General features: G+C 50.1%; 1 protein-coding gene across 1 annotated transcript; it reads left to right on the forward strand.

Annotated features, from left to right (window-relative positions):
* Positions 1 to 4,913: 4,913 nt before the first annotated feature.
* Positions 4,914 to 6,426, forward strand: LOC120709268 (cytosolic sulfotransferase 5-like). Its single transcript, XM_039994822.1, has one exon. The coding sequence runs from the start codon at positions 5,016 to 5,018 to the stop codon at positions 6,129 to 6,131; it is 1,116 nt and encodes a 371-aa protein (XP_039850756.1). The 5' UTR covers positions 4,914 to 5,015; the 3' UTR covers positions 6,132 to 6,426.
* Positions 6,427 to 15,465: the final 9,039 nt, after the last annotated feature.

Raw genomic sequence — 15,465 nt, forward strand, 5'->3', positions numbered from 1 at the left:
AGGCGGCGAACCTCCCATCTTGGCCATAGCTCTAGGCGGTGAAGCCTAATGATCCAAATGAGCAACGAGGCTCTGATACCAATTGTAAGGATCGATGGACCAAGAGGGGGGTGAATTGGGCCTTTTTCAAAATTCTAAGAGAGATAAAACAACCTTAACCTATGCAATGCTAGTAAGGCTCAATTCACCAACCGGCTAAACAAAGCTAACTACACAAGCTAACAAAGATAAGAAACTAAGCAAGGTAGAGCTAAGCTATGATCTCTAAGGTCAAGCACATGAAAGAAAGCATGAAAGTAAGTGCTTGAAATGAAAGAGAGTGCAAGAGACAACCGGATTTTTCCCGTGGTGTCGATGTGTTGGCACACACCCCTAATCCACGTTGTGACACTCACTAAGAGTCTTGTCACCTCCCATGTCACCGAGACTTGGGCGCTCACTAAGAGTCTCTGTTCACCATCCCGGCGTGGTGGAGCTCAAGCCACGTACAATCTTCTTCTCCGGGCTCCCACAATCCTTGGCAAGCTCCGCGAGAAACACTTCGATCACCAAGATCGTCTAGGTGCTGCCAAACACCAAGAGTAACAAGCTCCTAAGCCTTCACTTGACCTACACTCAGTTGGCCCTAACTCAAGCACACTTGCTACACTTGCAAAAGGATGAGTTCTTCAAAGTTGAAGCACAAACTAAGCACTAGATCTTCTCTCTTTTGCTCAAAGCTCTTTCTCTTCTTCTCAAGGGTGGCCTCAGGTTTTCAAGATGTCAAAGGCAACTGAAATGAACCAGGGGGTACCCTTATATAGAGTGGAGGAGGTCACATAGCCGTTGGAGGTTTTCTGCAGAAAAACCGTGACCACCGGAAGAACCGACGGTATAGAAAATATAGGCATCGGTTCAACCGGTCTCTCTGTGTCAAAGAAGTAGCCGTTGAAGTTCTGACACAGTATCTACGCTTGCGTTATTACACCAGTGCATGCTCTGTAGGGGCATCGGTTCAACCGGTGCTGAAGAGGTTCGCTAATCAACTCAAACAAGCGTTCTGGAACAGAGTACATCCAATGCACCGGTGCTTTGATTCTGAACTGTCGGTTCAACCGGTGCTGAAGAGAAGTTGGAGTCAGCCAAACATGCTCTCTGGAACAAAGGACTTTCATTGCACCGATGCTTTGATTCTGAACCGTCGGTTCAACCGGTGCTGAAGAGATGTTGAAGTCCACCAAAACATGCTCTCTGGAACAAAGGACTTTCATTGCACCGGTGCTTTGATTCTGAACCGTCGGTTCAACCGGTGCTTAACTTGATTTCTGCCTTCATCCAGAGAAGATAGACCGACAGGGCATCGGTCCTTCCGCCATGCATCGGATGCTCCGATGCTAGAGCACCGGTTCAACCGGTGCTGTTGATTTTCTTTGTTTTCAGCTGTTTTGACTTGGATTCGAATGTGACTTTGATTGTTTCTTCTTCCAAGAGTTGTGTTGACTTCTATTGACCATCTTTTGCTGTTTTTGAGTGAGTGTGTAATATTTCTAAGGCCAACTTAAGTTTGATCAAGCTACTAACTCATGAACCCCTCTTAATAGTGCGATCACTACAAAACTATAAAACCTATACTAACCTAAGTGTCCTTCTCAACCTTGTGACACTTAGGACTAGAAAGATCCTTAGCCTTGACAAATATAAGTTAAAAGCCGAGATCGCCTTTTTGAATAACCGAAATTGAGGGGCCTCTTTTGACATATGACCAAATGAGCGATAATGATTTATTAAGCTGCACAAACTCATTAGTCACAAAAATGGTTGTCATTAATCACCGAAACATACCTTGAGGGCCTAGATGCTTACAGCTGGTGATAGCGGCGTAGCTGTTGTTGGTACTTCGCTGCACGGAGGACGAAGTGTCATCTGGCTTCTTCCATGAGCGCGACATTTTGCTTGCGGAGTTGTTCTTGCAATTCTTCACCGTAGGCACGAACGCGGCGGCTCCGATTCGTTGGCTCCGGGGGGAGAACAGCTTCCGCCCCGTATACTAGAAAGAATCGCGTCACCCCGGTGGCCCTGCTGTTGCATCCTGGAGAGCTGTTGGCTAGTAGAAACCATGACGTATGGCTTTGCCAACCGACATGTGGGCTGATGACTTCCGCACTGACCCTCGTGGATGTCAGCGAGGATTTCGCCGCCTTCTTCCCAGGAAATGCACTTCGAATAAACTCCGTTGGCGCCACGCCGGTAGAGGTCCTCTTCTACCAGCGCGTATCTTTTAGCCAGTCTGGAGATGTGTTCGGCTGCTGCATCGTCATCAGGAAGGAAATTGTCTTTCAAATAACCCAGAGGCTACTTGAGCATTACCCACAGGTAGACACGAGGCCCCGAAGGTGCCCATGCGGTCTTTTGCATGCGGGGCTACTCTGAAATTTGCGGCCACTAACCCCGGGGGGGGTGTCGTGGTCGTCTTCTTCACCCGGGTCGGCAAGTCGGGCAGAACTTCTGGGGCCACACGACCGCGCAGCGCCAGGGTCAGTGCCCCGCACCCGGCCCCGAGGGGTAAGTCAATCAGGACCGGGAGGACTGGAGCCGCGGGCTGCGGTGTCGGCAGGGCTTGGCCAGCTTGTTCGTCGTGGCGTCGCTCGCGGGAGCGCTAGATGACGAGTCGGGCGGACGGGGTGACACCGCGGGGAGTCCAGGTGATGTCATCCCGGAGGCGGAGTGACGTCATCCCGGAAGCGGGTGACGTAGCCCCGGCCCTCGGGGCCTTGTTCCTCTCGGACGGAAACCACTCGGACGGGAACCTCTCGGGCGAGGCGAAGACCAGTCGAGGGTAACGCCACGGGGCGTTCGGGTGATGTCATCCCGGAGGCGGGGTGACATCATCCCGGATGCGGGGTGACGTAGCCCCGGCCCCCGGGGCCTTGTTCCTCTCGGACGGAAACCACTCGGACGGGAACCTCTCGAGCGAGGCGGAGGCGTCCGGCGCCCGGGGGTCGGGCGGTGCGGTCACCGCGGTCGGCGAGGTGGAGGTGGAGCCCCCGCGGTCGGGCGGCGTGGATCAGTGGTCTCAGTAGTAACCGGGGAGACGGGGCCACCGGGACTCATGCGTGGTGTGCCACTAGAGCCCGGCGGCAGCGAGTGGCCGGACATCGCGATTGCACTTGTCGCGCTACCCCCTGAGGCGTCGACAGACATGGTCTCCGCAAGGACTTCTGGAGTTGATGTCCGGGTAAGCTTGCGGGGCTCGTGCTGGGGCTTGAGCAGCTCGTCACGTTCAGCCACGAGCACCATGCTAACGACGTTCGTTGTGGCGGGCGATGTAAAGAAGCAGGGGTTCTGCTGGGAGCGGGGCGACGAGGACAGGAGGCATGCTTGAGGTAGCGCTTGAGGCCTTCGAAGGCCGCCTCTACCTCATCGGTCCACTCGAACTTTGGTGCTCCGCGTAGGAGCTTGAAGAAGGGGAGGACTCTTTCGTTGAACCTGGAGATGAAGGTTCAGGAGGTCGGACACTTCTGTAATGGAGTGGGTGGCCAACTTCTCGAGCATCTTCTCGTCCCGCACCCCCTGACGAAAGGCGACGATGACCGAGGGCGCAGCAATCTGCGGAATAGTGTGTCTAACGTGGCAGAAGCGCTGAACAAAAGCGCGCAGGGTTTCCCCCGGCTGCTGCTGCATAGCGTGGAGATCTGCCTCTATGCCGGGGCGAGAACAAGTCCCCGCGAAGTTCGCGGTGAACTGCCTGCACAACTCTCCCCATGAGGATATCGAGGATATATGTGTGTGGGGGGGGTTCTAGACCCTCTCGGCGAACGTGGTGATTTTTTTTTAACTCTGTTGTATTAAGATAATAGATAAGTACTTACAATGTGAAAAAAATACATAAGTACTTACTTCCACATTTGTTTCCGGCCGAAGGCGTATTCCAACAAAGATAAAGAATGGTAATTATACTTATTTTGATGTCCTCTCCCATAATGTTTAGTACATTAACGGTCCTTCAAACTCATCTAGTTTGGACTAAAAGGAGGTGAAACATATGAAAAAGGCTAGCCGCTGCCACTCCCTACTCCACCAGCTCTGCCCTGCTGGTTGTCCTTACTCCGGTAAGCACCACTGGCCACCCCTCCTCCCCCGAGCGTCGTCGGCATCCCCCCTTCCCCTCAAGTGTTGACTGCCCCCAATAGATGGTGTGTGGGCCGGCACTAGCACGATGTGCTAGCCATGTCACCGTGCTGGCACGACATGATTAAAACCTTAATCATGTCGTTCCTGAGGAACCGATGAGCCGGCACATTGTGGCGGCATGGCACGACATGTCGTTCCTGAGGAACCGATGAGCCAGCACATTTTAGCGGCATGGCACGACATGGTTAACTTTTCTAGCCTAATCATATCATGCCCAATCGTGTTGTGATTAGACGGGTTAGGAATTAGGATCATGTAGTGTTGGGCCGCCCATTTGGCAATCTATAAGAAGGAATGGTACGAGGCAGCGATAGCATGGGGGAGCCGGTGATGACATGTCTGTGGACGCGTGTGGACTGAGGAACCCACACTTGCTGACGTGGTCAGTTTTGAAGTATTGGATAGTTTATTGTTGGAAATCTGATGTGAGGTGACATGATTTTGGAGAGACGATTTTTTTGGAAGACTTTTAGAGTTGCTCTTTAACGTGGACAGAAAAAACTTGGAGATGATACAGAAGCCGGTTGGTTGTGTAAGGCCGCCATCGGCTGCGGGTGCAAAGGACAATGGTCCGTGAAGGTCGAATAATGCATGTACGTACAAACATCCGTACCCAATTATAGAGCTGAAGCACTTAATTAACACCTCCTGCAAAACGCGGCGCTGTCCGTATACGCAATCATACAAATGGAGCAACACTGTTCATTATGTTACGTTTCTGCTACTTATAGTGACATGCATGCTCAATTATTGTTAGTGTGACAATGCACAGATCGAGTAGTCTATAACAAGCAGCAGTCAGCAGAAAGGCAGCTCGCCAAGCTCGGTGGATCTAGAGCAGCACAATGACCACCACCGGCGCCGGGAAGGACGACGTCGAGGGCCTGAAGCAGGCAATGGCGGCCGGCGCGGGCATCGCCGACCTCATCCCTTCGCTGCCCCTCGAGACGAGGTGCCAGCCGTTCCTCCTCCGTCAGCTCGGCGGCTTCTGGCTGCCCGAGATGTTCCTTCCCGGGGTCGCCGCCGCGCACGCGCGCTTCAAGCCCAGGCCCGACGACGTCTTCCTCGCCAGCTTCCCCAAGTCCGGCACGACCTGGCTCAAGGCACTCACCTTCGCTACGCTCAACCGGGCCCACCACCCGCCGTCCGACCCTGACCACCCACTCCGGCTCCAAAGCCCCCACGACTGCGTCAGCTTCTTCGAGCTTCCCTTGGCCCTCGCTGCGGCCAGCAGCAACGGCGGCGGCGGAGGGGACAGGGAGGAGGAGGAAGAAGCGTTCGCGGCGCTCCCTTCGCCGCGCGTGCTCGCCACCCACCTGCCCTACCACCTCCTGCCGGAGCGCATCACCGCGGAGAGCTCCGGCTGCCGCGTCGTCTACGTCTGCCGGGACTCCAAGGACGCGTTCGTATCCGCGTGGGTGTTCACCAAGAAGACAGCGGCCGCAAAGGCCGCCGCCGGCGAGGCCCCGCCGCCGCCGCCGTACCCGCTCGAGTCAGCGTTCGAGCTGTTCTGCGACGGCCGCAGCGTCGGCGGCCCGCAGTGGCTGCACGTGCTCGGGTACTGGGAGGCGAGCCTGCGGCGGCCGGACAGGGTGCTCTTCCTTCAGTACGAGGACATGCTCCGGGACCCGGCGAGCAGCGTGAGGAAGCTTGCCGAGTTCTTGCGCTGCCCGTTCTCCGGCGAGGAGGAGGCGGCGGGCGCGGTGGGCGCCGTCGTGGAGCTCTGCAGCCTGGGCAGCCTCCAGGGGTCCAAGGGGAACCGGAGCGGCAAGACGAAGGATATGAGCATCGACAACGGGCTGTTCTTCCGGAAGGGCGAGGCGGGGGACTGGCGCAACCACCTGTCGCCGGAGATGGCGGCGCGGCTGGACCAGATCGTCGGCGAGGCGCTGCAAGGGTCGGGGCTCACGTTGGGTGGCGTCGCCGGCGCCGCGCGCGACGACGACGACGACTCTGCGTGAGCCGCCGGCACGTTTGGCGACATGCAGATGCAAATGCAGGTGACGCTGGAACTGGTATTCACTCGCGTGATTCCTGAGCGTTTTGCTGAGTAAATGGGGGTGCTATGCGCACCTCCAAGGCTCAGAACCAGAATAAGTTTACTCAACATGCATGTATGTGCGAGCGACTTTGTTTTAATCTCATATGCCTATGCCTTGTTAATTCCATCATTGGCTTAAAAACTCAAGCATAAAGAAAACGTCTTCCTTTTCAGTTTTCACCTATGAAAGGATTTGCTCCTAAATCTTATTTGTACTCCATTGTGTCATGGAACACAAACTCCATTGTTAGACCTTTATAATAACAACAAAGGTGGATAATTTAGATGGAAGAGAAGGAGACAGTGAGTGAGGGTCTGAGCTGAGGAACGATAGGACTGCCCAAGGTGACAGTGAGCACAGCCAATTTGCAGAACTAGATTGTGCGGATGATAATGAGAGCCTCGCACTGCCACACTAAAACTTCAGTTTGTTATCGCAGTTTCCGTTACCGAAGCTTCAATAATCCACCCAAAAATGTGGCAGAACAGGAGCTAGAACCGTACCTGAACTTGATAGCAGTTGTCCGAAACGAACAGGAGTTTCTATATATGAAAGCGCCGACCCTCCGCGCCCTCTCAGGCAGCCACGTCGGCTAAAAAAATTTCGCCCGTCCGATCGTGATCCGATGGTTACGGATGAAAGGAAATCTTCCTATTTCAGAGTACTAAATAAAATCTATTTACAAAACTTTTTGTATGGATGGATTACAAATCACGAGACGAAACTAATGAGCATACTTACTTCGTGATTAACTCATAATTAGTGAACGGTTATTGTAGTATCCGATGGTTACGGATGAAAGGAAATCTTCCTATTTCAGAGTACTAAATAAAATCTATTTACAAAACCTTTTGTATGGATGGATTACAAATCACGAGACGAAACTAATGAGCATACTTACTTCATGATCAACTTATAATTAGTGAACGGTTATTGTAGTATCACTGTATGACTACGGATGAAAGGGAATCTTGCTATTTCGGAGTACAAAATAAAATCTATTTACAAAACTTTTTACAGGCCGGGTTGTAAATCACGAGACGAACCTAATAAGCATAGTTAAATCATGATTAAATCATAATTAGTGATCGGTTACTATAGTACCACTGTATGGCTACGGATGAAAGAGAATTTTGATATTTCGGAGTACTAAATAAAATCTATTTACAGACTTTTTGCACGGATGGGTTGTAAATCACGAGACGGGTTGTAAATCACGAGACGAATCATTAGTGAACGATTACTGTAGTACCATTGTATGGCTACGGATAAAAGGAAATCTTACTATTTCGGAGTACTAAATAAAATTTATTTACAAAACCTTTGGTATGGATGGGTTGCAAATCACGAGACGAAACTAATGAGCATACTTACTTCATGATCAACTCATAATTAGTGAACGGTTATTGTAGTATCACTGTATGGCTACGGATGAAAGGGAATCTTGCTATTTCGGAGTACAAAATAAAATCTATTTACAAAACCTTTTACAGGCCGGGTTGTAAATCACGAGACGAACCTAATAAGCATACTTAATTCATGATTAACTCATAATTAGTGATCAGTTACTTTAGTACCACTGTATGGCTACGGATGAAAGAGAATTTTGATATTTCGGAGTACTAAATAAAATCAATTTACAAACTTTTTGCACGGATGGGTTGCAAATCACGAGACGGGTTGTAAATCACGAGACGAATCTAATGAGAATACTTAATTCATGGTTAACTAATAATTAGTAAACGATTACTGTAGTACCATTGTATGGCTACGGATGAAAGGAAAACTTGCTATTTCGGAGTACTAAATAAAATCTATTTACAAAACCTTTTACACGGATGGGTTGTAAATCACGAGACAAACCTAATGAGCATACTTAATTCATGATTAACTCATAATTAGTGAGCGGTTACTGTAGTACCACTGTATGACTACGGATGAAAGGGAATCTTGCTATTTGGGAGTACTAAATAAAATCTATTTACAAAACCTTTTGCACGAATGGGTTGTAAATCACAAGACGAATCTAATGAGCATACTTAATTCATAGTTAACTCATAATTAGTGAACAGTTACTATAGTATCACTGTTGCAGATCATAGATTAAGTAGCTCGTTAGATTCGTCTCGCGATTTACAACCTATCCGTGTAAAAAGTTTTGTAAATAGATTTTATTTAGTATTCCATGCCTGTGCTCAAATATTCGATGTGACGTTTTTGGGATAAAATTTTTGAATCTAATCACGGCCCTAATTTCTATATGTGAATGCCCCGAAGGTCGGCGCAACGGCAGACTGGCCACGCCAGTAAAAAAAGATTCCTACTATTCGATCCTAAATTGGCAGGGCATGTGATTGGCCGTGCCATCGTTATCTTTGAGGCCTTGAGACACGAATGGTCCACGCGTCAGCTATCCATTCGGTCACTACAAAATATCTGAATCTAGAACTCTCGACCGGTAATTTTGGTGGCCTCCGAATGGGTGTGTGCTCTACTGCAATGACGGCAGTGAAGCTAGGCTGGAGAGCCACGCGGCGAGTTTGGGCGGGCCGCCGGGCACGCCCTCGATGGGTGCGGCGAGTTCATGCCGTCACCGGCGGGCGACCCGGCCTCGCTCCGGTACGCTGCGGTGCCGCAGGTCGGGCGTGATAGCCGCGCATTGCATGGTGAGGAGATGCCCCAGGACCGCTCCCGGCCGCCTTCGACGGCGAGATTGAGACGTCGGATTTCAGCTACTATTTTTTTGCATACTTTGCTTTAAAAATAAATATCATATTTCTATCTATGTATATCCATTTGTCTATACATCTACTACAAATCTCTATATAAACTTATATTGCCAAACGAAAACAAATAAATAAATTACGCGCGCCAAGGCGCGCGCAATGCACTAGTAGGAGGAGAACACCACTGCATCCGTAGTACTAGGATTATTGCTGATTACTCTTTCGGGCTTTCTAGTAATCGCTGATTCACATGGTTTCAGTAACTTTAGGGATCAATTGACAAATGACATAAACTCTGTTCCCTGACGAAACTATAGCAGTCACTGCCTGTATAACCAACACGCGAGAGTTCACTTCAGAGTTCAGCCTTCGCTGGTGGCTGGTGGCTGGTGCTGATTTGTGCTGAGAGAAAAATACCGCTGAGTGTGTTAGAGATAGCTTGTGACGTGTTGATGTGTCAATGTAAATCTTGGGCAAGACGGCATGACAATCCATGGTTGTAGGTTTGTTACTAAAGATAGAGTTTGTAAAAATAAAAACTGTTTTAGGATCCTAGAAACATGGGACTCTCATGCCGTGATCACCGGAGATTGTTGCCTTTTATATGTGCTGCGCCATTGGCGTTATAAATCAACATGTACGGCGCCCCTGGCTATCATCTTGCCAAGCGCTTCCATCATCTGCCCTCTGTATTTTCTATCATGGTATACAGAGCCACAAACACTCAATAGATCCAATTGCCGCCCACCATGTCTTCTTCGACCCTCTCCTCCAACCCTCTCTCGGCCGGCGCTGTGACAGAGAAGCTTACCAGGAGCAATCACTTCATCTGGGAAGCCCAGGTGCTCTCGGCCGTGCGTGGTGCTCGTCTGTACGGCCATCTCACTGGTGCCTCTACGCCGCCGGTGACGGAGATTGAGGACAAAGATGGCAAGAAGGTCTCCAACCCAGCGTTCGAAGAATGGGAGGCACGGGATCAGCAGATCCTTAGCTTCCTTCTCACTTCCGTCTCTCCAGGCATCCTCAGCCACATCGCCAAGACGAAGACGGCGGCTAATGCATGGGCTAAGCTTCAGGCCATGTTTGCCTCACAAACCCGTGCGCGCGCGGTAAATCTGCGCATCTCCCTCGCCAATACCAAGAAAGGTAACTCATCTGCTACCGATTATTTCACCAAGATGAAAGGTCTCAGCGATGAGATGGCGGCTGCGGGACAACCCATCACTGATGACGAGCTGGTTGAGTACATACTCACCGGCTTGTCCGCGGAATACGAGTCCCTAGTTACCTCTCTTGTCACGAGGGTGGAATCAGTGACCATCGACGAGCTGTATTCACAGCTCCTCAACTTCGAGACCAGGATGGATCTGGTCCAAGGCGGCGACCAGAGCTCTGCAAACATGGCCGGCTGTGGAGGAGTCCGTGGGAATAATTGTGGTCGTGGTGGTCTCTATCGTGGACGTGGGCGCGGCCCTACAAATGGTGGGGCTCGTGGTCGCGGTCAAAGGAGCAACCAGCAAGGTGGCGGCTCCAACAACAAGAAGTAGGACAAACTGATCTGTTAGGTGTGCTTCAAGGAGGGGCACACTGCAGCTCGTTGTTGGTACCGCTTCGATGAGGACTTCCTCCCTGAAGAAAAGCATGCAGCAGCGGCAACCGGTTCATACAATATCGACACCAACTGGTACACTGACAGCGGCTCCACTGACCACATCACCAGCGAGTTAGAGAAACTCTCCATGCGTGAGAAGTACAACGGTGGTGATCAGATCCACACCGCAAGCGGTGCAGGTATGGCAATTAAACATGTTGGTCAATCTATTATTGTTACCCTTAGCCGCAATCTCCTGTTAAAAAATGTTCTGCATGTCCCTAAGGCTTCCAAGAATCTTGTTTCAGTTCATTGATTTACTTCTGATAACTCTGCCTACATGGAATTTCACCCCACCTATTTTTTGGTTAAGGATCAGGCAACCAAGAAAACTCTGCTTAAAGGTCGCTGTCATCAGGGGCTATATCCTCTTCCTTCACCAGCAAAACAAGTCCTCACTGCGTCTCGCTCATCCCTGTCTGGGTGGCATAAACGACTAGGACATCCAGCTTCCCCGATTGTTCATCACATCATCCGCAATAATAGCCTTTCATTTGCTTCAGAGTCCAATAATGAGCATGTGTGCGATGCTTGTCAACAAGCAAAGGCACACCAGTTGCCCTATCCTAAGTCAGTGAGTCAATCTAGTGCCCCTTTAGAACTTGTGTTCTCTGATGTGTGGGGTCAAGCTATCAATTCTGTTGGCAGAAAACAATATTATGTTAGTTTTATCGATGATTACAGCAAGTTTACCTCATTAAATATAAGTCTGAAGTCTTTCAGAAATTTCATGATTTTCATAACCTAGTTGAAAGGTTACTTGATCGGAAAATAAAAGCCGTCCAAACTGATTGGGGTGGTGAATATCAAAGGCTTAGCTCTTTTTTTATTAAAATTGGCATCTCGCATCATGTTTCATGTCCTCATGCGCACCAACAAAATGGTGCCACCGAGTGCAAACATCGGCACATCGTTGAAGTTGGTCTAGCTCTTCTATCATGTGCCATTATGCCCCTGAAATTTTGGGACGAAGCGTTCCTCACAGCCACATATCTCATCAATCGCCTTCCTAGTGCAGTTATCAATTTTACTACACCCCTGGAACGTCTCTTTGGTCAAAAACCAGATTACTCCTCCCTACGGACTTTTGGTTGTGCCTGTTGGCCCAATCTTTGCCCATACAATGCCCATAAACTCCAGTTCCGCTCTAAGAGATGCGCCTTTTTGGGTTATAGTAACCTTCACAAGGGGTATAAATGTCTGGACATTGCATCTGGGCGTGTCTATATCTCTAGAGATGTCACATTCGATGAAACAATTTTTCCTTTTGCCGAGATGCATCCCAGGACCTAGTAACATAGCAAGGCACATTCTAGCCAAAAAAACACAGAAAGTTGCTGAGTAGAACTCCTAGAACAATTAAAGCCTATTTATTCTATTCTTTTTCTTTGATTAAAAATCAAACCAAAACTGAAGATGTGTATGTAACAAAACTTGTATATCTTGTAACATGGATTCCAAAATATTTAGATTTGTATTTTTCTGATTATTATATGAATTTCTATGCATTTTCAAAGTTCATAGCAAAATTTAGAAAAACCTAACTAGACCTTACAAACTAGTCCCTGGTTTCTTGCGCTGAGACCCCTGGGATTCTAAAACAAATTGCAACGAGGCCCTTGGCCGGAGGTAGGAGAAAGGGCGGGTGGGGCCGGCCGGTTTCCGGCGGTTTCTCTCGCCGGCGGCGAGGGGAATGGGGTGGAGGAGCAAGAGAGGACCGAGCTCTACACGATGGTGGTCTTCTTGGGGCTCAGGGTGGCCGGATTGGGGGTTCCCCGCGGAGCAGTTGCTCCGGTGGCGACGGCCAGCGGCGGAGGCGGCGATCTGGTGAGGTAGAAGCGGCGTGGAGTGGTTGGGGAGCTTCACCGCGACATGAGGGAGCTATTGGTGGGGTCGATTTAGGGCGGGAAAAGGCGGAGGAGGGGGCTCGACGGTGAGCTCAGAGGGAGGCGGCGGCGTTCTGGGGTTTCCAGGCAGGGAATTGGCGAGAGAGTGAGTGGAACAGAAAGAGAGGGTTCCTCTGGTGCCGAGGCACGCGCGAGGAAGGGAACTGGGGCTCTGTCCCGAGCTCTCGACGGTGACAGCGAGGTGGCGGCCGCGCAGATGGCCGGGGTGGCGTGGCGAAGGGAGGGGAGATCCAGCGCGAGGGAAGGAGGGCGGCGTGGAGTCTGGGTGCGACGCGTGGGAGACCACGACAAACAGGAGGTGGCCTGCGGCCCTCCACGGTGGCGGGCGGCGCCGCTCTGCGCCGGCGACAGAAAGAAACAGAGAAGCAGAGAGGTGGGAGATGAAGTCTGGACTGATTTGCAATTTCCAAAAAGTTTAGGGGTCATACTGTAAAATAAAAATAACTCATAAACTAGGGCTCAAATGAAAAAGTGCCCAACATGAAAGTTGTTCAACTTTTCAAGATCTACAACTTTGATGTTGTGCAAAAATTGATTTGACCAAAAGTTGACAAGTTATTTTGAAAACATAGGAAGGATTTTGAATTTAAAGGACTTTTTTTTCCAAAGCAAATTCAGTTTAATTTCAAACTAAAAAGCAAAATTTTCTACCATGTAATGATTACACTGAATTAAAAAAAAACACTCCACAAAGGCAATATTTGCTCTCCCTATTCAAATAAAAATATAGAAAGGACCTTACATTAAATCATAATTACACAAATGGGCCTGGTATTTTTAAAATAGGTTTTTACTCGAGCAATTTTACACATGAAGTACAAAAAATAAATATTATTCTACTATGCAGACACTTAGCGTATCACAACGGTTCAGTCCGTACCGATGGGCCGCACTTGGAGGGTTTCGCCCGCATTTTGTGGGACGCCCTTCGCTCTTCGGGCTACGCGACTCCACCGACCTACGAGGGGTCGGAGTTCCTGCAGCTCGGAGCACCCCGCTGCCGTGTTCGGGTGACCGTGCCACCTCACCCCGACCACCCGGAGTGGCAGGACCTGAGCACGGAGGTCTTGAGCGTTCGCTTGCTCGAGACGTTCGAGACCGCTGCCTTGAGCGTGCTGAACGCTTTTTGCGATCAGCACCCGTCGAGGTGTTCTTGACGCCGTTGGGACTGCTGCGGACCGTGGACCCCGAGGACCCCGAGTGGCGGGAGCGCATGGGGAACATGGCAGCGATCCTCACTGTGCGGACGCCACTGGACGCCCTCCAGGCGTTGACGCAGTATTTGGGCGCACTGTACCGTCTCCAGGCTCTTCACAGTGTAGCCGTTACCGACCTGGGCGTGCTTCTGCACCACATCTACTGGGTGTTGAGCGAGCGCACTGCTCACCTGCGCGCTATCTCCGTTGGGTACTTGGAGATGGAGGCGGACCTCGCTCAGACAAGAGGGTCACTGAGTTGAGACGGAGATGATTCGCTTCTCCGAAAGTAGGCTCGCTACCATCGAATGAGTCGGAGATGATTCGTTCCCCCGAGGATAGGCTCGCTACCCTTGAGCGAGGCGGAGGAGCGGTCGAGGGCCTCGGCGGGGAGCCCTCGAGCGAGGCGGAGATCACCCCGTGGGTCCGAAGAGGGTGCGGATGAGCCGCACTGCATACGTGGGCCGCGTGTTGGGTTTTTTTTGAGTCCTTTTCTTTCTTCCAAATTAGAAGGAGACTGTAGGTCTTCGTGGGCCCGGTTGCCCAGCATGTGTTTGTGTTTTTAGGGCGATTTTAGTCCCCTGATTAAGGTGCACCTAATCATAGTACACGACAAATATAAAAAAATACTCTTTCAAAAATTTTACGACAGACAACTAAACAGGGCCTTGATATTCCGGCAGATCTCTATCTCCGCGGCCAATGCAAAGCTGTCACCGTCGATCGATGGATACCTTCATCTTTTGTTCGATCCAATCCTTGTTGCTGGGCCGCCGGCGGTGGAGTAAAATCGATGGACGGCGCAGACGCGGTTTTTTTATTTTTATATTTTTTATTTCTGTTTTTTATAAAAATATATTTTCGATTTGGAAATATATTTCCGCCCCCAGATCAGCAGCCGGTATATTTTTGTAAATTTTCAAATTGAAAATATATTTTTGCAAAAAACGGAAATAAAAAATATAAAAATAAAAAAACCGCCGGCGCAGACAGCCGAGATGATGGGTGGCTATTATAGGCTATAGCCTAGCAGCACCACTCGCACAGTCGCGCGGGCCGGGCGGGCCCCATGTAGATGTAGCGCGCACAGGCTGCTGCTTGCCTCGCCGGAACGTCATTGGATTGGATAGGATAGGAGGCCAAGGGCAGCAGGCAGGCTCCATCATGGTCTTAATCATCATATCGCCTCTGATGAGCCTTGATGAGGCCGGCAAAGGAAAACCAACCTCTTGTGGTCAATGATTTTACGCCTCATGAATCCGCCTAGGACGTACCGCATGAATCAAATGACTGCTTCTGTCTCTCCATGGGAAAGCAACGAAATAGTCCCTCGAAGAAAATAAAGAGCGAAAATAATTTTGCCAAAGGACGGATACAGCGTCCATAGATTTTGTTTTTTTTTCCACACAGAACAAGTCAGTGGATGACGATGACGATGGACCGCTGAAAATACTCACCCTCTAAACCTTCCTTTATGGCCGCAGCCCCGTCTTGTGCGACGAACTTGCAAGATGTGGGCCATTTTGCTATGGCAAGAAACTATTAGCGGCCCGCTTGGTGTTGGATTGAATGCAGCAGCGAAAGGCTGGAAGCAGCCCAGCCCAAACCTAGCTTTCTCTCTCGACGGTTCATCCATCCATTGGAAGCCTGGCAGAATGCATGACATCTTTTTTTTCACGTTCAGCAGCTGGGATGTCGGGTACTTCCACTATATCGCCTCTTTTTTTTTCCTGGCCCCGGTGATTACATTTACATGTCTTTTTACGTGGCAAC

This window comes from Panicum virgatum, chromosome 5K (genome assembly GCF_016808335.1).
Source record: "Panicum virgatum strain AP13 chromosome 5K, P.virgatum_v5, whole genome shotgun sequence".
In the NCBI taxonomy this organism is placed as follows: domain Eukaryota; kingdom Viridiplantae; phylum Streptophyta; class Magnoliopsida; order Poales; family Poaceae; genus Panicum; species Panicum virgatum.

What these genes read in the sequence shown, in the direction of transcription:
- LOC120709268 (XM_039994822.1), top strand. Translation starts at nt 5,016, where the DNA reads ATGACCACCACCGGCGCCGGGAAGGACGACGTCGAGGGCCTGAAGCAG.